General features: G+C 38.1%; 1 protein-coding gene across 5 annotated transcripts in view; it reads left to right on the top strand.

The window, feature by feature from the left end:
• cindr (CIN85 and CD2AP related) overlaps positions 1–25,118 on the top strand; it is a 30,550-nt gene that overhangs the window by 2,543 nt on the left and 2,889 nt on the right. The window contains exons 2-15 of one of the 5 annotated variants that reach the window (XM_074086756.1): positions 370–455; positions 1,222–1,405; positions 6,918–7,026; positions 7,864–8,005; positions 9,371–9,553; positions 12,794–12,920; positions 15,995–16,118; positions 18,288–18,388; positions 19,925–20,092; positions 20,693–20,778; positions 21,630–21,828; positions 23,083–23,191; positions 23,366–23,468; positions 24,335–24,693. In XM_074086756.1, the coding sequence (XP_073942857.1) occupies positions 1,356–1,405; positions 6,918–7,026; positions 7,864–8,005; positions 9,371–9,553; positions 12,794–12,920; positions 15,995–16,118; positions 18,288–18,388; positions 19,925–20,092; positions 20,693–20,778; positions 21,630–21,828; positions 23,083–23,191; positions 23,366–23,468; positions 24,335–24,693 (1,860 nt within the window). In that variant the 5' untranslated portion in view covers positions 370–455; positions 1,222–1,355. Of the gene's footprint in view, positions 1–369; positions 456–1,221; positions 1,406–6,062; positions 6,263–6,641; positions 6,726–6,917; positions 7,027–7,863; positions 8,006–9,370; positions 9,554–12,793; positions 12,921–15,994; positions 16,119–18,287; positions 18,389–19,924; positions 20,093–20,692; positions 20,779–21,629; positions 21,829–23,082; positions 23,192–23,365; positions 23,469–24,334; positions 24,694–25,118 lie in introns of those variants that run through there. The other 4 variants (XM_074086758.1, XM_074086755.1, XM_074086754.1 and 1 more) reach the window with 4 other exon arrangements.

The following is a 25,118-nucleotide window of genomic DNA, read 5'->3' as shown; positions in this document are numbered from 1 at the left end:
ATGTATCCAATTAAAAAGTATAGTGCAATAAATTTTTTTTTGTTCTCATATTTAAAGGAAATCTTCATTCAAATACAAACTAGAAATACAATTAAATGTTATATCTATACTAGCTGTTGCCCGCGACTCCGTCCACGCCGTGAAGAAGTATGAAAAATAGTTTTCATCACACTTGCTCGTAAACAGTGTCGTAACATGCAGGCTACCTTAGTTGCAACCCCCCAAATAAAACCCTCGACCTTAATGTGCTTGTCATGAAACCCGTGGTCGGTAAATGAGTCATTGCGCGTACACATTTTCTTGTCATGAAGCCCAAGGTCGGTAAATAAGTTGGTGCCCGTACTGATGGTGCTGTGCCCGCTGCTGCAGGACTACATGGACCACCACATGCACACGCACGCTGCGGCGCATGCCGAGGGAGGTAGAGGGCGACGTTGCCAAGAGCACAGCCTAAGGTATCGCCAATATTTGGAAGAATTATATTATTTATTTTACAAATATAAAATTTTACTTGCAAATGTGATGAAAAACATTGTATGTCGCACGGGCGGTACTAGAATTACGAACATCGACTCATTAAAGCCCTCAGTCTTCGACTTCGGGCTTCTAATATACTCTCGTTCGTAATTCCTTATTTACCGCCTTTAAGACACAATGTACTATTACGTCCCATTCCCAGACATACCAAATTATATACAATAAATTTCATAAAAATCGGTCAAGCTGTTTCAGAAGAGTTTGGTCACAAACGTTGTGACATGAGAATTTTATATATATGTTTTTTTTTATTATTATTATTATAAGCCTTCTATCAGATATTTCACAGTTGGTTGGGTTCTTTAGTTGTCTGTTTCATTGGTTGTAATATCTGTGTGCTATATATTAGAGATACACAAAAATTAATCTCTATCTTCTTTTGTGATGCCATAACATAACTTGAGAACTGCTTTACTGATATCATCCATTTTACATATTTGATCAAATAGTTTAAAATATTACAAGATTCCTGAGAAAGAGACTTGGGATTTCGGACTGAGTTCAGAGGGTCGAAATTCATCATACCACACATTTAATTTAACTTCACATCTCTTTGATACGAGAAAAAAAAAACCGTACACAATCAACACATCCTTATTTAAGCAGCGCTTCTCCTACTAAGTAAGAATGTTTGACTCCTTTTAAATTATTAGTATTCTATAACAAAACAATTTATTTCAACAGTGTCCTGCATAGCAAACTACGCGTACGACGCGTCCGAGCCGGACGAGTTGACGATCCGGCCGGGCGAGGTATTGCGGGACGTGGAGCGGCTGCCAGGCGGCTGGTGGCGTGGCGAGCTGCGCGGCCGACGCGGCATGTTCCCGGACAACTTCGTGTCCGTCGTCACCGAGCCCGCCGCTGCCAGGTGAGGGTGGGGCCGAACTGCAGAATATAAATGTCACCATTGGTATAGGTGTGCCACCAGGGTTTTGGTCAGGCAGGCACACAAGAACAGAACATGTCATGTATGTAATGTGACAGCGGGATTTTGACATTCATTCATTCATTCTCCTTTTATGCAATAATTCAGTCACTTTAACTCTCGTGGCACTACCTATATTTTCTTATGAGATGTCGCAATTTTTTGGCTTTTCCGGCTATTAATGTGCACACATTTTTTTTGTTTCATATTTAGATTATTTTTAAACCATAACACAATCTCTGCATTAACCCATTTTCTAAGCAACAAACTAACTTAGCTATAAATAGGTAATGCCACCAGAGTTGAAGTCACGCACACAAGAACATGTCATCTAATGACAGCAGGAATTTGACATTTACTTATTCATTTCATTCATTCCTTCCTTCCTCCTTACTTTTATGCAATCAGTTCGTTTTATAGCTGTGTGTGTAATCATCAATCATTCACTTCAACTCTCGTGGCACTACTTATAGAGGTACTTAACTATTCGACCGAAATGTATGTGATTGCGTACACTTACCCTCTGCGTACGTTTATTCCACATGACTACATTTTTCGTTGCAGTTCGATAGTGATTATTATTCATTTTTAGGAAGCCTTTTCTATATTGTTTGTTGATTGAGTTTTAGTGACACCTACTATTTTAGGAACAAATATTATTTATTAGGTCGCCGAAAGTGCCATACCCATTTTATAATAGGTACCTCGTTATCCTACTTATAACAATGTAGGTTGGTGGCGTAATGTATGTATACGAGTATAAATGTATATTTTAGGTGCTTGGGTGTAGGATAAAGAAAAATGTCATAATATACCTGAGCCCAGAGGCCTGTGCCCAGCAGTGGGACGTTTATAGGCTGGGATAATAATGATGATGATACTTGCCCAGTTAATAATTCATATTAATACAATATTGTAGCAACGGCTGTGCGACGCGCTTATTAGCCGTATTTTTTCCAAACGAGCTCATAGTGATATTCCACATAGGCCGTTATTTCCATTTAAGAGACTAACAGGAAACAGCAATATTAAGTAGGAACACAATGTGCAAAGTTTGACGTCAGTTCATAAAATTTACATCTTTATCTATTTACCTATTGAGAACTGACCCGGCGCCTAAATTGGAGATTCGGCACGCCATCCGGTCGGGACCTCGGTCATCAATATTGTCCTGACATAACCTTGTTAAATTATTTCTGAGTGCGATGTGGTGATAAGAGAAATTAGTAGGTTTATTCTGTCTAGCTAGACTTAGCTTTTTCGGAGCAAATGTTAAGGTGCAGAAGTTATGATATGCCATTTGTTTATTTAAGCTTGCCATACCTAACTTTGACGCTACGTCGCATGAAATTAATTTTAGTATCCATATTGAATATCTAAAATGACAGTTGAGGCCAACAAACAACTTCCATAGTTTTCCAACTAACTACACGGGAGAAAGTTTTTCCTCTTCAACTGCGAATTCATCCAATCTCATCTTTTTTACGCCGCTAGTCCGTTTACGTTGACGACTAGATATATTTGATTGCTCTAAGCTTTGATTGTTGACTTCATTTTTAAATTGCGAAGAGACAATAAACCTACTGGGTTAACACAGTCGAGTGGGCGGGCTGTCCGCTATGTTCTGCTTCAAACAATTTCTTAGCGGGTGTCGACAAAATCAAGATTAATTTGCAGAGATTACTAAGCCGGCAGAGAAGCGCAAACCATTCTGGACATTTATGTAGCGTACTTTATGACCGAGTTTGTTACATATTTATGACGAATGTAGGTACAGTATGAATCGGCAGCATAATAATATTTTCGCGTTCACGTTCAAAAAGTACGGACATTGCGAGAGCGGTTTCCTGGAGCACATTTTCGGAATGATTTTAATAATGCAAGGAGTCTCGTAGACGGCCAAAGGTTAAAGTGCACTGAAGAATACTGATTAAAGAAATACTTTGTTTGTATGTATTTAGGGGATTTGTATCAGGGATGTAACGGATGTGATTTTATCGGAACCGAAAGCGGAACCAGATGTATTCAATTTAGTGCATCTGAACCAGAAACGGAACCGGAACCAGAATCGGAACCTGAGTGATAGGTGGACGAGATGTTAAGGGTAGGTCTACTAAACCTGAGGGTTTATTGCGTAACGTTTCTGACACTCGCGATCACAATCAAATGATAGTTTTCGCATACAAAAACTGCCATTTGATTGTGATCGCGAGTGTCAGAACAGAAACGTTACATAATTAGCCCTCATATGTTTTTGATGTACGCCGCGCATGTCCAGTCGCCGCGCTAAGCATTGACATCCGATATAACTTCCGTTTCAAAAATAACGGAACCGGAACCGAAACGGATGTTTAATATCAAACGGAAGTTCCGACTTAACGGAAACGGAATCGGAGCTCCGTAACATCCCTGATTTGTATATAACTGCAACTACTGAACCTATTTGTCTTTTCTTTCTATTCATAGAGATCTTTACTATTAATTTTTATCGCGGAAAAATCCTTACATAGGTTAGATGCAAACCAAGTTGGGGCCAACAGCTATAGTTATATTATGTTGTACCTATGAATATTACAATAATATTATATTATAACAATATAATATAATATTATATACAAATATTTGATACGTAGACTTTTGAAATTTCGTTTGTACATTGTACAATGTTAAAAATGCCTCGCTTCGCGTTGCTCAAGAACAAGTCTTCTTCCTGAAGCCACAGAATAAGTAAAAGTACAAGTAATAGTACAGTGCTGAAGCAGGCAGTCTTATTTTATTCGATCGGCCGAAAGGATTCTTCATTGATTCTTGAATGTAATAAACCCATATCGATATTTAAATAATTTGCTGGTTACTCATTGAGGTTACTGAAGCACCAACAGTACCTACCTACGTCCAACGAACATCAAATATGTATATCGGTACCAAGTCTAAAAATATGGACACGGTCTAATATCCTTGTCAACAGAGCCGTGCCGTGTAGTGTACCTACCTAACCAATTTTTTGCTTTGACTCCTATACTCCTGTAGGTATCTAAAATTTTGGCATACAGTACATTCGTCTTTAAATCATTGCCACATTGTAGTCCTCATTATCTTCCCATAAATCAACAGGTTCTTAAAGAAAGGTCACGTTCAAGTGCGCTGTGTTAATGCTTGCCATACTGTTAAAGCCAACAGCCTCTCGGGTCCCACAGTTTTGTACGCACTCGAGTACTGGAACTGGTTTAGATACAACTACCGTGCGAGTCTTCTATTTCTAGTTCACTGACACACATCAGACGTTTTGTAATTCGACACAACTGGTTCCGTTTTGTTGTTTTTTATAATTTTTACCGCGTTTATACAGTCGATCAGGTGAAAGCTACTCCCGTTGTAGGACTAAAAGTAATTTATTGATTTATTAGGCAAAACAGAATTTCGCAATTCGTCGGTAGCTTCTTGTTGTTTATAGGTAAACTTGAATGATGTCATAGTGCTTGATGATTTAGTATCCGTAAGTATATATATTGTAGGATTACGTCATGTGTGATAGATACACAGCTTACAATTCTAACATGTTCGTAGTGGCTTTTAATTATACAAATATTAATACAAACACAATACATCTAATGTTACTAAATATCAGCTGTGATTACTATGATCGTTTGAAACGAGTTTTCAGCCGCGGGATACCTACTTAGTGTTTTCATCAGAAAATCACATTCGCACTGAAAGTTTAAGTGACATTGCATATTTTAAAGTAAACAAATATGTGACAATATTACTTACCTCACTTTCATAAACCTATAATGTGTTTATTGACAGCTGCTTAAAACTGGATCTGTCTATATCCTTGAATTTCGTCACTTTCGCGCTATAGTACCTACCTGATTGATGAGATGCAAGGGGGTTTCTTTGCGCGATAGAATCCGGAATACGGAAATTCGTCGAAGAACTAAAGTCACTGACATAGCTGGAAAAAAGACAAGTTGAAGTGGCAATGGGCGGGCCATATCGCTCGAAGAACAGATAACCGTTGGGGTAGAGAAGTTCTCGAGAGCAGGCCTCCTACCAGGTGGACTGACGACATCGTGAGAGTTGCGGGAAACCGGTGGATGCAAGTGGCGAGTTGTCGGTCATTGTGGCGGTCTAAGTGGGAAGCCTTTGTTCAGCAGTGGACGTCTTCCGCCTGATGATGATGATGATGATGACGAAGGGGAAGGCACTAACATTTTTGAGCTTAATTAATTACTATCTAAACGTCACCTAAAATGCATTTTGATAATTAATGATAATGTAATTGATTCAGATTCATACATTAACCAATAAACTGGTTGACGAACTTTTATCGTTCTGGAATAATATTAAGCCGAGTTTAGACTTGCAAGAAAAATCGTGCAAGATGCATTAAATTGCGGCGCTCGATTGACCACTACAAACTCGTTGGCTTTACGGCATCGCAATGTACCTAATACAACTTGCACGATTTTTCTTGCAAGTCTAAACTCGGCTTTACCATTAGTAAATGCGCAAATGATTCTTCAGTTTTTCTTTGTTAGATTTAATCAGACAATCGGGCGTGGAGGCGGCGTTAGGCGTGGGGATATAGTTTGTTATAATACGTGATAATTTTTTGATTAGCGTTATTTATAATGAACCTGTACAGTATCTTATCAGTGCGGATAACGCTCCGATAAGACGGCCGGTCTGCGACTAAACATTAAGTCGCTCTTACTAAAATCGTTCTGTGGCCCTTGTTGACGCAAAAAAATATACATATTTTAAAAATTTGGAAATCATTTTATCTATTGGGAATAGGTAAGCTAAGTAGGTAGTGATGTATATTTTTAGTGTAATTGTGTATATTTATGTGATTATTTTTACTACAGTGTTTATAAAAAAGGTTAGAACTTCAGCTGTGCCTTCCATTATTGCTCATTTATTTACACTTATTAATGTCTTTCTATTGTTTAGTTTTCTGTAGCAATCTTGGAAATGAACTTTTGTAAAATAATTTCGATACTTGTAAAGGATTATTGATATTTCTTAAAGTGTGTCACTGCTTTTGCTTCAATTGTTTATATTTAAACTTAATACATGTTTATTTACTGATTTTCCTTTGTTGTTGTTTCGTTTTATTCAATATTCCGTTGTTCACAAAAAGGTATGTGCTAATTTCTTTCGTATTTCTATGTAGGTGTATGACTAATATGGCCACATTTACCGCGCCTAATCGCAAAAACTATATACGAGGGGCGGCTTAAAAGTTCTAAGCCTTAAGGTAAAAAAAAAATATTCAGATTTTTTGACTATTTTTATTTTTCAATATAATCTCCCTTTAATTCAATGCATTACTTACATTTTTTAAATAATGCTTTTAGACGGTATAGGTATATAAATGAAGCGATCATGACGAATTTATTCCTTGCACATCTCTAGTGGAAACGCATCCTAACCCCTTATGTCTGTCCAGAAGCAGTGCGGGCGTGTCGGGCCGGTGCCGCGCCGTGTTCAGCTACCAGCCGGCGAACCCTGACGAGCTCCCGCTCAACGTCGGCGACGTGATCGATGTACTTGGAGAGGTGAGCCACTTAATGTTAACGTAAATGAATGTAAAGTCAAGATATACTGAGCGGCAAAAAATCTGGCCCGCAAATGTATGCAGTAATAAGTAATCAAGTATAATTTTTGTGCCGCTATGTATATCCTCCTAAGTCGTTATAAAGGATCAATTAACACTAAGAATAACGGCCGAATGTACTTTATAAAGTACAAATTGTTCATTGAATAAAGAATTCTAAGGGTTTTGAAATAATGTCCAAAATAACAAAGCAAGCAGGTCAACCATGTCTAGGTCTTAAACGTTAGGTTTGTTAAAAAATGTCGGGACTCAGGAGGATATTTAACTCATATGATTTTAATCTTTTACCTATATATTATTTCTAATTTACTTTGTTTTGCTAATAATAACTCGAAGTCAAAATACTCCGAAAGTGCCCGCCGTCTTCCTTTGGCAATAGTATAGCAAATGTTATGGCAGATGTTATGGCGCGACTATTGACAATAACGTACTTACTGTTATCACCATCAGCCTGTGTCAGTCCACTTAACTGGTGGACAAATTTATGCCTCCTCGCATCTTCAGTTGTTCTGCGCCATTCCTTGTCCGCTGCGTAACCAATGTCATCACCAAACCTAGCTACGCAGGACGCCTTACACTCCGTACGCGGTCTCAGTTTAAGAATTAGTCTGTCCCTGGCCATCAATTTTGCGCCATATGTGAGATATGTGGCCTGCTTACCGCTACATTCAGCTTGGTAATGCGCTGAGCTATGTCGGTGACCTTAATCGACTAACTTCATTAACTCGTAACTTCAGGAACTGTTAGTATACATTTTGATAGCGAACTTTTTCCTTAGGTGGAAGAAGGTTGGTGGCAGGGCAGACGGCAGGGCCGCGTGGGCGTGTTCCCTTCAAACTTCGTCGTGATGTTGGACGCGCAGCCCGCGCCCTTCGAGCCGCCGCCCTACGAACCGGTGCCGGCGCTCCCGCCTAAACCTGGTAAGTGGCCTGCTAAAGGTAACCTGCGTTATTAATTTTCTTTCCTCCTGTCTGTTCTGTATTATGGGTCCGTCTACTTTACCTTGTTCGTATCCCACAAATATTATAAATGCGAAAGTTTCTAAATCTGTTTGTTTATTTGTTTTTTTTTGTGGGAATGATTTGACAGTTTGATAGAATGTAGTCAAATCTTGCAAGTCTTTGACCCACTTTTAGTTCGGGTCGACTTAAGGTGTTGTATATTGTAGATAGGATGAAAATATAATGCGAGTGGCGGCTACAGTCGAGGAAATTGAAACTCGTCCAGGGTGGAACTTTTTCATAATCAACGTACGTACGTTTCTTTGGCAAATGTATGAGATGTCAATATGACATTAGTAGCACTAAGGTTCCACCCTGGTACGTGATTCAGTTTCCTTGACTGTACAATCAGCAAATAAAATTGGTAAGAAAAAATATATTTTTTGATTATGTTAGTTTTTCTGGACTTTTATTATTATTATTATTAAAGCTAAAGACAGCTGGAGTGCACGCTGAATTTAGAGACCTGAGTTAGATCGAATAATATTTTTTTATGTCTAGTCTTCTCGACTAACCAAGTTTCCAGACTGCACTATACCATTTGTTTGATGTAAAAACTGTGCCAATAATAAATCACCCAGATTTTTGTCGCATACTTTTACTCTAACTCAAAGTAATAACCTACTATTTAATTTATCATCCACAAAAAACAATAGTAAGTGAGATGCCGTTTATAAGTAAAATATTTAATTAGTTCTCTTGTCTCATTGTTTGCACGGACAACTCCCACGTTTTTGTTGTCTGCATGTCTTATGTTGTTTCCCTCTAGATTATTTACTGTATGATTCAAGAGTTGAATGCACTGTGGTTGCGAAAGGGGATTCCTCACTAATACTTTAATGATGATTTGATTTTCTACTGATCACGTATTGTTGACACCTCGTTATGCGGAAAGTATGTGTAACGCGAGGAAAGGTTAGTCACAAAAGTATTTTTGTGAGTTTACGTTGATGACATGTTAGTCTTGCAGTAAGGCTATCAAAACGCAGTGTGTATTTAAGGTGTTCGTTGTAGGTCGTCTTTTTTGCTGCAACTGTTAAGATTTTGGGTAAAGTATGCTTTTACTAAGACGAAGGCACGTGGCTACGTGCTACTGACTAGTAGGAGACCTAAAGCCGTATAGTCGCCGCCATAGCCTGTCCTATATATATTCGATGGAATTTGTTATCCAGCCGTTTTGATAAAATGCTTGCGAAGGCAACTTACTTATAAAGCTGACAGATCTTTCATTCTGTTCTCGTCCCCTCACACATTCCATCTTTACAACTGCTCATTATTCCACAGTAAAGGAGCTATGCCGCGTCCTGTTCCCGTACACGGCGGTCAACGAAGACGAACTAACTTTGGCCGAGGGAGAAATCGTCACGATCGTGTCAAAGGAAGCCCCCGATCGCGGCTGGTGGCGCGGCGAGATAAACGGCCGCATCGGACTCTTTCCGGACAACTTCGTGCAGTTATTGCCCCCTGGTAAGTTAAATCAAAAATAAAACTATTATACTAGTTTATTCCAGAGAGTTTCAGTAGAAACTCAGGACCACTTTTGTAATAAGATTAACTGACTATGAATAGTCCGACACGCAATTGCTCATATACCTAATCTACGTCATGCCTTACTTCTTTGAATACAAGGCTGTGAAGAAAAGTTCACGCAGTTTTGCTTAGTGTTGTATCTGTTAAACAAGTTGAATTCAAAGTTTGAGCTCATTATCAAGACCCACCGATATAGACATGTTATCACAAAACCAATCGCACGTTTATGTCACGTATTAATTTGAATATTTTACTTGTACTTATTCTAATTAAAATTTTACTTTAACAATGACTGTTAAGCAGTTTTTATCAGTTATTTTTCCACACCTATGTTTTATGTTATTCATGAACCCTGGTTTTAAAAGCAACCTAGACATTGCTTCTTGGATTTTTTGTTTGCATATCCACTATTTTTTTAAATTGTGATATAGCATTAAATGGTTAAATTGTAATCGTTCTAGCTGTAGGCTGTACAGTCAGCAGCAGAAGTGGATGAGCAGTTGTGGAGCTCATAATGATCTATACACGACTCTATGGCTTAGGTGTGTAGGCCATTTTGAGCTCCACCGCAGCTTATTCACTTTTGCTGCTGTCTGCAACTGTATTTTAGAGGAAAGATTATATCACTATATAAATATTATGTAACATAACTATTGCTGTTAATATAGCATTTTTTCCGTTGACAGCAGATGTTTGTTCTGCGAATGTTAAAAACTTGTCTCATTTTTATTCCAATATAAAATAATACTAAATTATAAGCATTCTTGATATTTTTTGCGTGCTACTGGCGTAATTAATACGACCAACAGTTGGTAGATATCTGTTACTAATGAAATAATTGCATCATTTTAGAATTGATTTCAAGTTAACATTAACAATATTTGTTATGATTTAGATAAGGACTGAATTAGCTGTTGCACGCGGCTCCGTCTGCAAAGAATTCGTTTATCGCGATCTCGCGGTAATTAAGCAGTTTTCCGGGACAAAAACTATCCTTGGTAATTTCATCTAAATCGGTTCAGTTCTTAATGCGTGATGAAGTAACAAACAAACAGACTTACAAACTTTCGCATTTATAATATTAATGGGATACAAGGGTTATCGCGCAAGTTTCGATCCGCATCGAAAACTGTTTAGGTATGTTAATTTAACATTACTATAAAAAATGGAAGAGGCCTATGTCCGACAGTGGATTTCCTACAGCTGATATGATGATGATGATGACTAAAATCCTTACTAATATTATAAAAGCGGTAGTAACTCTTCCGCTCTGTCTTTCTGTCTGTTAGCGCTTAAACCTCTGAACCAATTAAGATGAAATTTTAGTATTGAGAAAGTTTGAGACTCTGGGAAGGACATAGGATAGTTTTTGTCCCGGAAAATTGCTTAATTACCGCGAGATCGCGATAAAAGAATACTTTGCAGACGGAGCCGTGTGCAACAGCCAATTTAGTCCTTATCTAAATCATAACAAAAATTGTTGATGTTAACTTGAAATCAATTCTAAAATGATTCAATTATGACATTAGTAACATATATCTACCAACAGTTGGTCGTATTAATTACGCCAGTAGCACGCCAAAATTATCAAGAAATCACGTAAGTACGAAAAACGTTACGACTCCATTACGATATTTTTACACTTTACCTTACGAGTTAACTACTGAAACACTGCTTTCCTTTTAGCCCTAATGGATAGCCTGTTGACGCCATTTCTCATAAGTCTTAACTATAGGTCACGTATAATAATGAAGCGTGTAGGTAAAGCCCGATATGTGATCTTTGTATACTAAAGTGACCATATCTGCGTAATCAGTTACGCCGTTATAATTTTCTATATACGATAACAATGACGATAATAGATTATCACACAAATTGACAGATTTTCACAAGCGAAAGTCGGTCGTGGCGTGTGCTCGAATATTTAACAATAAAACTGCTTTTCTCAGTGAAGGTACGGGATAAAGTAAGTGCTTCAGTTTTATTAGTGAATTGAGTAGCATTTCCGCTTAAAAGTGATTCAGAAACTCAGAAACAACCGTTTTGGTGTCCACTGTTTTTGTTGATATAATAAAGAATGTGGGGTTTGTTTAATGTAAGTAATGTCTAATACAATATATCGTTTCATAAAATGGATGCCACTGATCTAATATACTGGTAAGAAAAGAATAAAAATACTGTAAATATTGAGTCTTGCTGGCATATATTATATTTTTAATCAATACTAATGTTTAATATCTTTACAATGATAGGTTGATTGTTCCAAGATAACAGTCATCGAATGCATTCAAGTAAAATACCTAACGACCATCACAGTACATCGAGTATACGAAAATGAATTTGAAAGTGAACTAAATTTAAAACGGTTGGTTTATCATTTAGTCGGGTCTCTTCTTTTCTGGTTATAGCAACTGATAATGAGTTAACTTCCTTTTATAAATGGTTGTACTATTAGCACAACAATGGGCTGGTTGTTCGAATGCTTGAGTACTCTTTCGAGGTAACCGTCGTCGAAACAAAAAGACACTCGTTTATTTTAGTACTTGCGCGAAGCACGCGCTAACTGAGAGCATAAACTGAACGCGACAACTCACACTTGGCTTTAAGGCAAAGAAATATAGGCCTTATACGGGCTTGGTACGGTCTAAAGAGCCTGTCGGTGTGTAGAGACGCGTGTACTTGTTAGTAAACACTCCGCCCACCGTAGTTTAATATTCGATATTCTGCTATTGACATTTCTCATGAAGGTTAGCGTAGTCGTGATTTTGCGTAACTTACCTCATCGTATCGTGCTCTAGCAGTGTCTTTTTTAATGCAGTTGCCTCACTCGCGTTGATGTAATCGTGTCGCTACAGTGATTTTCCATTTTATTGTGATTTTATTTAGCCTTCCAAATGGGATTGGACGACAGTGAGTGTTACGGAATTGTTTGAAAGTTTTCAGCAATTAAATTGAGTGTCTCGTTAGGAATGTGAAAGGATCAAATTATGTTTCTTCGCGATGAACTTGAGAATGCGCCTACACAGTTTTAACGGGAAAGGGCATAACTTCAATACGGTTATTCAAACCTTGGATTTGACTTGATTGTCTTGCAATGATTACGACGATACTGGACTGACAGAGAAATGACGGTGTGGTAATTAGAGTTTTCCATATATTGTTTGTCTCTCCTTTCAGTAACACACGAACCAATGGAGGAAAAGAAACCGGACCGACCGCCGAGCAAGAACTCCATATACCCTATACTAAACAAGTACTCTGAAAAAACCGCCACTGTCAAAGAACTGACCACCTCTAAAATAAGGTAAACTTGACTCGACCATTGAAATAACAATTTATAAATTGTATGTAGTTTAGTTCCATTACGTCTACATAATTTTTTGTTGATAACACTTTATAATTACACAGTCATCAGATAAAAATACGGATGGGTCCTTGAACAGGTGCAAATAATTAAAACAAATCGTACTCGTCACACTGAACGACATTAGTTTAGCGGCTTTCAAAATTAATTAGTTTTTTACTTTATTTCTATTGCTGCGTCAACACGTTTGGCAAGCGGTAACAAATGCACGGAACGAAGTTATATGATAGAATAAGATGGGAATAGCCTTTTCTTACTCTAATATATGGCTGTATCCTGTGCGTTTGTTGGCATTTGCCAAACGTATGGACCCACTGTAAAGTGTATTCCAAGAAGCATAGTAAAGCAACATTTTTGATATTTGTAGCGAGACAGACGACGTCAATTGGGCCCTAGGATGACGTACATTGATATTTAATTTGTAAAATTTGTAATTTGTACTATTTAATTTGTAAAATCTGAAATTTCATTATTTTTAAAAGTCGCTGAACGATTAACTAATATCGTTCAGTTTGACGAATACGTTTGGTACATAAATGGTATATTAAGCATAACTAACTATATATCGTACATGTACCAAATTTTCGAATCATCCTGACCACTGAGTGAAAATCGATTCGAAAGATTTCACTAACACTAACAAATAGGTAAATAGGTGGACTTAAAAGCTTGAAATGTCAACCCATGCAATTGTGCCTCTCTAAATTAGGTTTATTATCTTCATAAAATGTACCCACAAATTATTAACTTTTGAAACATAAGTACCTTGTTTTATGACAAATAAATGAATCGTGCCACGTTCTTTATTAGCCTCGCTAGTTTTACAAATAAAATTACATCACCACTGGTATTCCGCGAATCATTGTTTCGCTTATCACATGATATACTAGTTAATATTTTAACCTCCTAAATTTATCAGTACGCATCCGGTCGTTGTATGGTTGTCCACATTAATTGATTAAACCACTGAGCAATACCACTATGGAAAATTTTCATATAATTGTTTAATATTGCCAATGTCTAGCAACGTGTTTGTAAACAATCACAAGCAAATTATCTAATTTAATGCAAGTTTCCAAAACAGACTTCGCGTATTAGCTGTCAGTGACACATAATTATGTACTATCGAACGCAACTGAATCGTGACCAATGATAGTATTAGATATGTTAAGTTCCTATAGTTGGGCTAATGAAAGCTGAAACCAGCTATTATTTGAGTGGCAACATTATTCAAATGTCAATGACATTATGTCATGGGCAAACTGACCAAAAAGTATAAGAAAACAGACACTGAGCTTGTACTATTATCTATTCTGTGACTTGTTGAGTTTAGACCTTCGTGTGTTTTTTGGAAATTTACTGCTGAAACATGGGCGAAACAATCAAAAGTGGTATGCCACAGATTATTTTAACCATGATAAGCAAATTAAAACAAAAACAAGCAGAGAGGGAAGCCTTGTTCAAACAATTAAAAGAGTGTGTAGATGCGGTGACCGAAGTTTTAGGTTAGTTATTAGGCATGGCAAAATATTTTGATACTATATCCCTTTTGTATATACATTATTTTGAATTAAGAGAAGTTTCCCTGCCGGCCGCGCGGCCGCGTTAGGTATTCGTTTGGGATATTGCTGTCTTTATCGCTCGTGACATAAGCGCTCGCAGCCGTCCCCCCCATGCCTTCCGCAACGTCGTCCGTAATTTATATCGAGATTATTTATTTCAAATTTTTGTTACGAAAAGTCACAGAAATCCCAAGATAAAACCCATATCGAAAATACAAATTCTGAAATTTATGAAAATTTTAAAAACACAGGCATATAACGTCAGAAACAATAAGACCAAAATGAGACCGCTACGTTTGGGAATGGAACCCAAGTGTCCTCGGCATATCACAAAAGTGCCACGTGCTATACTAGGTACACCAATACAATACTATTTTTTACAGTAAAACAGTACACTTATGATATTTAGATTCAGGGTCCGGTCTTATCGCTTACGATATACTATCGCTTCCGAATTTATTTCGACTTAATAAAATAACTGCTTAAAATTTGATTGATTTTCGGAGTCTTTTAGTATTATTTATTTCAACTCCAAATTTTTGTTACTTTTACGGTCATCCCGTAAAACCCATATCGAAAATACAAACTGAAATATGGATGCACAGAAAAACCAGAAAAATAAGACCAACGCTGGGAATCGAACCCAGGCATTCCGTGCCACGTGCTATACCGCTACACCATAGCTGGACAGTGGAACAGACACGAATTTCTCCTCTGCACCACATATCTCAGCTTGTTTGTTTACTATTTAGTCATTTAAGCAGCGACTACGAATAGTTATAGTGATTTCAATAAGGCAATTTCAACGGATGAAAATTTTATTATTTAGAATAGAATAGAAGACATTTATTCACATTCACAAAGACACACAAATACAACAAAATTAAAAACAACAATTAACAGCAAACACAAATAAAACAAAAAAAAAAAAGAAAAAGAAATACAAAAATTCAAATATATGATTTTGTGTGTCCCCGCAAAAGTGAAACGGCCGCTGACTCAGCATTATGCTGAGGCGTGTGACTGATATATATTTCAAACTTTTTTCATCATTGATCGCTGAAAAAAGTACAGTCGAACAAATTGAATCATGACCCAGGGTGGAACCTTTTAATAATCAATTTCACTATGATTTCCTTGACAAAAGTATGTTGAAAATAGCCTGAATGGCTTCGAGAAAAGTATGGTTGGGCCGTGCCTTTGTTTTTGTTTTGCTCGACTTGGCGGGGGCACTACCGTGCCCCCAGATGAGATGTCAAGATGACATTAATTGCACAAAAATTTCACACTGCCTGGGTCTTCAATTTGTTCGACTGTATGTATCATCATCGAAAAGTTTGAGGTTTTATTTAAGCGGTGCTCTTTCCTTACAATTTGTCAATAGCCGCGATTTTTTAGGACGCTAGCCTATTACCGTAAAAAATTGGATAACCATTTTTATCTAAATTTCAGTATGCACAAAGAGAACTCTGTGAGCAAGGAGAATAGTACACAAAATACTATTACACACACAAATAAGAGCGAGTCCGAAAAGCTAATCCACAATGAGACAGTTATTGACGGAACGCCGGAACAAGTAAGTAGCTGAATTGAAATTTCGTAGTTCTTCTTCCATAAAGAAATTAATATAATATGGGAGATGGGGTAACATACGAGCATATTAGGTTACCGTCAATTAAAAGTAACCCATCTGCAAAATAACGTCAAGCTTATCAATATCGGAGTTTATTAGGACTGAAATTTTAATTTAAAATTTGATAGCTCCACTGATATAAAACCCCATGAGCCATACTCATTTCTCAAAGGGCCGGCAACACATCCGTAACTCAGCTTATGTTATGGATGTCCATGGGCGGCGGTTATTACTTTCCATCAGGTGCCCTCGTGCTCGTTTTCCCCTATCTATACTAATATTATAAAGAGGAAAGATTTGGATTTTTGGAATCTTGGATTTTTGGATGTTTGTTACGAATTAACTCAAAAACTACTAGACCGATTTGAAAAAATATTTCACTATTAGAATGCAAAATTATTCCAAAGTGCCATAGGTGCAGTTTATTACCAGAAAAAAATAGGGTTCCGTACTAAAACTTCAATAATGTAACTCAAAGTGTAAAGAAAGTTGTCATGAAATATCTTTCATCGCATGCGCTGTGGAAACTATTGATGATAGAACACAAAAATGTTCTACAATATTAATGAATATATTAATATCTACAAAAAACTTCGCGATACCATATGTCCAACTATTGTAGTTATGTCACTATAACTACTTTTTACATCTTACAAGTTGACTGAAATTCCGACTAAAATCAGACCATGTTATCCATACTTTTGTATTAATCCTCATCCAAATAAATAATTTTATATTCAAGACGGTTTCAATACCTGTAGATTACCTACTCTTTAAATTATGCAAATTGGACATTCCATTCAAAAGAGAATAAGTACGAAATTAAAAATATCAATGTAACCAAAAATGCATTTACTCTATATTGACGCGCCCCGGCTTCGCGCGGGTTGGATTAGGGTGTAGGTTTTGGGAAATGGAGCAGAAAAATGTGTGTGAAGTGCCCGTGATTTGAGACCTTTTTAGAGTTCTGTGCCCAAGGGGATAAAAACGGGACCGTATTACTAAGACTCCGCTGTCCGTCTGTCTGTCTGTTCTCGGGTCTTGGATGTTTAATATGTATTTAAGTATGTATTTATCTATATAAGTATGTTTATCCGTTGCCTAGTATCCATAGTACAAGCTTTGCTTAGTTTGGGCCTAGGTCAATTGGTGTCAAGTGTCCTATGATATTTATTTATATTTATTTATTTATAAAAGGCTGTCTCATGAACTGAGATAGTTAGACAGTTAAAGTTTTCACAGATGATGTATTTCTGTTGCCGCTACAACAACGAATACTAAAAACAGAACAAAATAAATATTTAATGGGGGATCCCATATAACAAACGTGTTTTTTTTGCCGTTTTTGCTCGATATTAATAACGGCAACAGGTAGTTGCTTGAAATACATATATTTATTTTCATATTCATTCACTAAAAATAAATAATTAAATTAAAATAAAATAAATATTTAAGGGGGCTCCCATACAGCACACGTAGTTTTTTTTGCCGTGTTTTGCTAATTTCTAATGTTGTATAGGTATGGAACCTTTCGTGCGGAAGTCCGACTCGCACATGGCCATTTTTTAAAAAATTTGCCCGTGCGAAGCCGGGGCGGGCGCTAGTCATATATAAAGAAGAATAAAAGTGCCACTCAGTTCTTTGAAATGTTGGTCGTATTATTTTTCTTGTACTTTTTCCAATTGCATAGATCTTATATACCTATGACCCCATCTGAAACATCTTTATGGTTGTATTTGGGATAAAATTGCGTTTTTTTAATTATTTAATAACTAATTCAAATGCTACTAAGCATATAATTCATTGTATTAGCGCTTAGTGCTTAGTTATCGCGAACTTCGGAGATGACCCAATGCCCTCGGTTTTCAATATCGGGTTCTAGTTTTGATACCGCAACGCAACACGTGTTTGCTTCTGTCTAGCTTCATCTTATATTAACGCTCCATGTTGGCGCTAGCTCTGTTAATTGAAAAATAAACAAAACTTTAGTATTTAATACCAGCCATTCTAAGAAGTGAATTAAGTTCCACATTGTTCGTCAACGTTCAACTCGCAAAGTCAAAATGTAATTTATTTATTTGAGATTGCTTTTTTATTGTAATTATTTTTTAGGTAAAGAAACCGCCGGTGCCATTGAAGAAAAGCCCGACGCCGACGTCCGGCGTTACTGGGCTTTTGAGCGGCCTAAAGAGCAAGATGCTGTCTTCAGACAAGTAAGATTTTTAATTTTTCAGTTTTCAATTGTTTTAATATGACAATGTCGCATAGAGTAAATTTAGATGGGTGAAGTTGATTATATGTTTTAGCATGAAAAGCTCATTTTTTCGAAACGTATACTTTTTCTGAAAGCCGTGGTGGCCTAGTGGTTTGACCTATCGCCTCAAGCAGAGGTTCGTGGGTTCAAACCCCGGCTCGCACCTCTGAGTTTTTCGAAATTCATGTGCAATTTACCACGAGTGCGGTGAAGGAAATGATCTTGAGGACACCTGCAAAACCTGCGAAGCAATTCAATGGTGCGTATGAAGTTCCCAATCCGCACTGGGCCCGCGTGGGAACTATGGCCCAAGCCCTCTTGTTCTGAGAGGAGGCCTGTGCCCAGCAGTGGGATGTATATAGGCTGGGATGATGATGATGTGACACTTTCTCTAAAAGTGCACTTTCCGCTAAATGTTCACTCCCAGAAGATACACATTAGGTATTATTATTTTACGTTATATTACGTATTAGGTTTTGTTATATTTAAAAAGTGCACCTTCTGAGAAATTGCTTTACCTATTGGGAAGTGCACTTTTAGAGACAGTGTACGTTCCCGAGAAAGTGATCCTTCTAGATAAGTGCACTTTTAGAGAAAAAAAGGGAAAGTGAGCTTTTCAAGCCTAACCCGATTATATTATGGGGCCCGGAAGGCGAACTCCTCAGTTTGATTTTGTATGAAAACGTGATAGTTTAAAACAGTGTTTCCCAAACATTATTCTGCCATGGCCCGGTAGTTTTCACATTGCCCCTTTGTGACCTAATGAATACTTTAACGAATATTTACGATGCGTCCATCATTATATCATATAATAGTAGGTAAAAGTATTATTTTAAAACAAGGCGGGAATGTTGCGACCCGGTATTTTATTTTGATGGCCTGGTATCGGGTCGCGCCTCGGCAAATGGGAAACGCTGGTTTAAAATACCATTGAAGCCTTTTTGGAAACAATTTTTTTTTTAAGAAGCTAGATTAATATTTCGTTAATTATAAACCAAGCCATCATTTGCTGGTTCGCACACGTAAACCTACATAAAAATCGGCTGTGCAAAATTTCGTGACTCTAAACCTAACGGTTGACATTTTGGGATTTTATTCCGATCCCGTGGTAATATCGGGATAAAAACTATTCTATACTATACTCTTCTGGTGTTGCAGGTGTCCATGGGCGACGGTAATCGCTTACCATCAGGCGATCCGCCTGCTCGTTTGCCCCCTATACCATAAAAAAAAAACTAGCCTAGTATGTGTTATTCCAAAAGCCCGGATATCTGCATATACGAACTTTTATTCTAACCCGTTCTGCCGTTTTAGTGTTAAGAAGTAACAAATACACAAACGCACATACAAAAATTGGCATTTATAATATTGCTGAGATTGCGAAAATCAAATAGCCGTATTGCATCTATAGAAGCTCTGGCTAAGGTCCTTTGAATAGTTTATTTTCCGTCCTTTAAATAGTATTGGTTTCAATGTTGACGACCGTTATATCCAGAGAGAAGTCAGCGACAACCGTTTCAAGCGGCAGCAGCAGCGGCGGCGAGTGGGACCGGCCCGACGGCGGCGCCGCCTCGCGCGCAGCGAGTACCAACAACAACACAAACACCAACACTTTCGACCATGTCGAACGACACTCCATACTGAACGACCCGAGGGCCGGCAGGTGAGATCGAAATTACATAGTAGTGACATATTTTTAAGTAGGCCATATCGTCTAATGATTCCCTGTAGCTATAAAAATTGCATTCACAATCATCTAATGCTGTTTGACAGATAGAACGGGTCATTACGATTGCGACCTTCCGCGCGTTAGACAATATGCCTGACTGTTACTGTTACATTTAAAGTGATCTGAGTTTTCGTTCTTCAAACAAATTCATATTTAACCTCTTCACCGCCAAAGTCATTCAGTCGTGACCGCCAATGGAATGTCTCACACGCCACGGTCATCTATACGTGACCAACATTCATCTCGAAATTAATCCTTCTGCAATGGAATTAAAAATTAAGTTCATTTGTCTCTGTTTTTTCTGTGGCGTACAGAGCACGTCACTTCGTTTGTTTCGTGGCGGTGAAGAGGTGAAATAAATAATATAAATAAACTTAACAACGTTCAAGACTCGAGAACAACATTCGTATTATTCATACAAATGTCTCCTCCGGTCGGGGACGAAACTGGGACCTCGGGCTTCATAGTCAGGTTCTCTAATTACTTGGCTATCTGGTTGTCAAATAAATTAATCTCAAACCTTATTTATTCTAGAGTGAAAGCGCCACGCCGTCGGCCGCCTAGTCAAGCTTTGAGGGACGATACCCCGCAGCAAATCGGATTGAGCAATGGACATGAAGGTACATTCTATATTACAGTCGTCTTTAGGGTACTATGATCCAAAAACAAGAATCTGTCGTCACAGCCATTGGTGCAACTTTAGATATTTTATCTATCACCGTTTCCCCACCGCTTCAACATGTACTCGTATTATGCTTTCTCCATAATATATTTCATTTATTCTGTGTCGTTCTATTTTTTATGGTAACATTTGCCAGTCGCCACAGAACTAGTTTGGAAATTAATCTTTGTACTACACAGCCTTGTCTCGCGTCAGACGATGGACAAAGCTTGTGAAATTATAACCAAACCAACAAAAAGTTAAAAACCCCCGACATTGTCACTTCAAAGTTCGATATCTCAAATACGGCTGAACCTATTTTGATAAAACATGTCTAAGAACCAACGCTGGAAAACCTGCTTTCAAATAAAATAAACCGCATTCAAATCGGTCAAACTTATAACACCCCCTATTTTTACAACGGAGGTTAATGAGTCGCACTGGCGGTAGTTACTTACCCATATCATATTACATCTCGGAAACTGAATCCACTCGAAACATCACCCGTTGGGTGACCTTGCCTCCACCATATTAACATCACTGTATATTTTGTAATGCCATGAAAGGAACTGAGTAACGAGTAATGAAATGACTGAAACATAGTCAGCATTACTTTCATCTCTTTCATTGCGGTGAAGTTGAAATGACAACCTCTTGAAAGTAGGCGACCGATACCGAGTAATGTTGGTTTTATCTGTGCATGGCATTACGTGGCAGTGTGATATTACTCGCGTTACTTACACATGCCTATTACTTATACGCAATTAAGTGATTTTCTTCCTACTAGCTTTATACGACTTGAATTTCCAGTTCCAGTGGACAAGCCGGCCGTCGCGCCGACCGCCGCAGAGAAAGCCGAAGAGATAAAGCCGCGCACGCGCGAGTGGGAGAAGCATAAGGCGCCGTGGATGGCCGAGCTCAAGCTCAATCAGGCAAAGAAGACCAGCTTCGACGGCAAGCGCGCGCCCGAATTGCCGCTCGGGAAGAGTTCCAGCGGGAGCACTGACAGGTGGGTCAATCAATTTCTTCATCATCATCACCAGCCTATAGCAGACCACTGCTGGAATGGCCTCCTATTGCGCCCTGTCCTCGGATAGACGCATCCAGCTTCTCACAGCAGCCTTTCGCAGATCGTCACTTCACCTGGCCGGAGGGCGTCCTACACTACGTTTGGCCGAGACGCGGTCTCCACTCAAGAACTCGTTTACTCCAGCGGTTGTCGGTTCTGCGACAGATATGACCAGCCCACTGCCACTTCAACTTTTACTTTTTCAACTTGCTAATTCTCTGAGCTATGTCGATGACCTTAGTTCTGTGTCGGACAATCTCTTTGCGGATTCTGTCCTTCAGAGAAACTTCGAGCATAGCTAATCAACTTTTTAGTGTTGTTATTTTGTCTCTTAACTCAGAATGCATCAGTGATACACTATGCTCGAAAAATGTTTGCAATTATTACTATACTATTAGCATGCTTAGGAGATGAGCCAGGGAGGAATTGCCTTAAAACCATCACAACTTCTAACTTTTATTGGATTTGTACCCTATAAAATCATACTTTTAATAGGTAACCCAGGAGACGATACCATGGCAACAGCTACACTAAAAAGTTGATTGACCCATTTCCTGAACACAGGTTGCCGGTACACAGTGGGTCAAGGTATGCCGAATATACGCAGTGGTTCCTTTGACAGTACAGAAAAGGAGAGTTATCATTAAGAAAAGAAAGTAAAGGAACTACTGCGAGTAATGCGGTATGCCAGCATCGCCCGTCGGCAAAAAAGGCTTCCCATAACGGTGCATGGCTCATTGCTATCTGGCACACCACTTGCGACAAACATGTAGGTAATCGTGGCAACTTCACACGCACCATTGAATTGCTTCGCAGGTTTGTGCAGGTTTCCTCACGTTTTCCTTCACCTAAAACCTCTTGGTAAATTTCAAATGTAATTCCGCACATGAATTTCGAAAAACTCAGAGGTACGAGCCGGGGTTTGAACCCACGACCCTCTGCTTGAGAGGCGATATGTCAAACCACTAGGCCAACCACCATACCATACCATTACCATTTTATGTTTATTATTACACGATAGTGACATTATGGGGGATCAAAATTCTTGTGACTAGAAATAATGCACCTGAACAGTGGGCGACTGAACTGAACGCCACCATACCACGTTACGCAGCGATTCCTTTGATTATACTTTTTGTCATTTCCCATGTCCAATACCACAACAGCTAACAGAATAATTTTAATAAATTTCAGAATATTAGACGTCGGCCTAGAGGAAAAGAGATCTACGCACTCAATGGAAATGTCAAAGAGCACGTCGTCGATTAGCAGCAGAATGTCCGTACTGGAAAGTTTTGAGGAGGTATTATTTTCGTTTCCATCGGTATTTAATCTTTCGACGGTTTTTGTGGAACCTTTTAACACATACACATAAGCGTTATCATGAACTGCATTCTCTTTACTTTCAAATGTAGAATTTTCAAAATTAATTATAATACCGAGCTACATTATTACTTGTCAGATGTATTAATTTCAGACGAAAGTGCGTCATTCGTTGGACAATAAGAAAGAGTCGCCGGCGTCGCGAGATCCAGACCCGCCGGCAAAGCCTGCTGTCATCCACTCGCCCACCGCTGCAGGTTCGTACGATTAAGGCTCACTTCTTGACACTGCCTTTTTAGCGCTGTCCTCAGTCTTTCTGTGTTTATCTATTTTATTTCCTAATTTCTTATCCTTTTTCTCCCATTACGGCCATATTGACAATTTATATTGCTATTTTATGTTAGTAGTTTATTTTATAAGTATTGCATGTATGTATTTATATAGTTGTATCATTTGTATTTATTTTAATATTATTGATTTTTTTGTTTGTTTTTATTTTCTGTTTCTATTTCCGCCACCTATTTTTGTATCACATAATTTCTTGTACCCAAATGGTTGCCTGGAAGAGATCGCTTTTAAGCGATAGGACCGCCTATTGTCTACCCTGAATCTAACCCCCTTATTCATAAACGACAATCAAACCTATTTTAGTTAAAATGCCGCTAAAATTCGTTTGTCCTTATCTGTCACTTCGACATTTGTATTTGTTAGAAAGGGACAAAGCATTTGTTAGTTAACATAGGCTTGTTAAGTTTTATGAATAAGGGGGTAAGTGTTTATATTATAAGTTTTTTGTACTGCTTTATGGCGTGCAATAAAGAATATTTGTAGTGTATTGTATTATTTAATATATAAAAAGAAAAGTCCTACTAAATTGGTCGGGGTTATTAAGATTTGAAAGGGGCCGATAGGCGATTTCGGACCCGCTTAAGTATCCGACTCTAATCTAAAAAGAGCTTGATTTGCCCACCTATCTTAAGCTCAGTTAGTACTCTTTCAGTTTACCTTCATTAATTGTCTGGTTGTGACCAGCTGAACTTGATTATGTTGCGCTATTAATGTGACACAGTGGTTTAGTTAGACATACCTATTCAAAAATAAACTTAACTTGTTATTATTCCAGGACGAACGCTAATGGCAATGATTGATGAAATTAAAAAACCGCCCGCGCCGGCGCCGCCTTCTGCATCGATCCGCACCAGCACTGAAATAACCACCGACAAGTCGCCAAACAAGATAGAGAAGACTACCCTTACGTCAGAGAAACAGAGCGAAGTCAGTAGCCTTACGAGAACCTCGGGCGTTTTCGAAAAAACGAGCACTTTAGAGCGATTAGAGAAAACGGAAGAGAAGATTGCAGAGAAACCTACGAATTTGTTTGGTGATAAAACGAATTCCGGGACGCTAGAGAGGCGGTTACAGGCTAACAAGACGGACAAGACCGAGGCTATGGAGACGCTAATAACACAACTCAATAATAGGGTAAGTTATTTTTCATCTCTCCTTTTCGGAAAGTCTAATTTTCATGGGTATTAGAGATAGCCGGGTGGAAAATTGCGTTTTCTCCTCTAGGGTGGAAAGTATTTTTTTTTTTAATTTTTCGATTAGCCACGGAGTCGAAGATAGTTGAGTTACGTCAATGACACTTTTTTTTACGTTTAGGCATGGTCATCTAGATACACGTCGTGACCAAGGAGCTTATATACAACACTGGAGGTTGAACGCCGAACATCCGTTTGAAACAAGAAATTTGATCTTTATTACGTCTCGAACATATTCCATCTCTTTCTTTAGTTAGGTTAAGAAAGAGATGGAAGTCATTTGTGAAATGTGAAAGAAAGAGATGGAAAATAAAATAAATAAATAAGTCCAAGTATAAGGTCAAACTTCTTCGTTCGGCGTTCAAC

This window comes from Choristoneura fumiferana, chromosome 4, assembly GCF_025370935.1.
Source record: "Choristoneura fumiferana chromosome 4, NRCan_CFum_1, whole genome shotgun sequence".
NCBI lineage: Eukaryota > Metazoa > Arthropoda > Insecta > Lepidoptera > Tortricidae > Choristoneura > Choristoneura fumiferana.
This window is presented reverse-complemented; position numbering and strand designations above follow the sequence as displayed.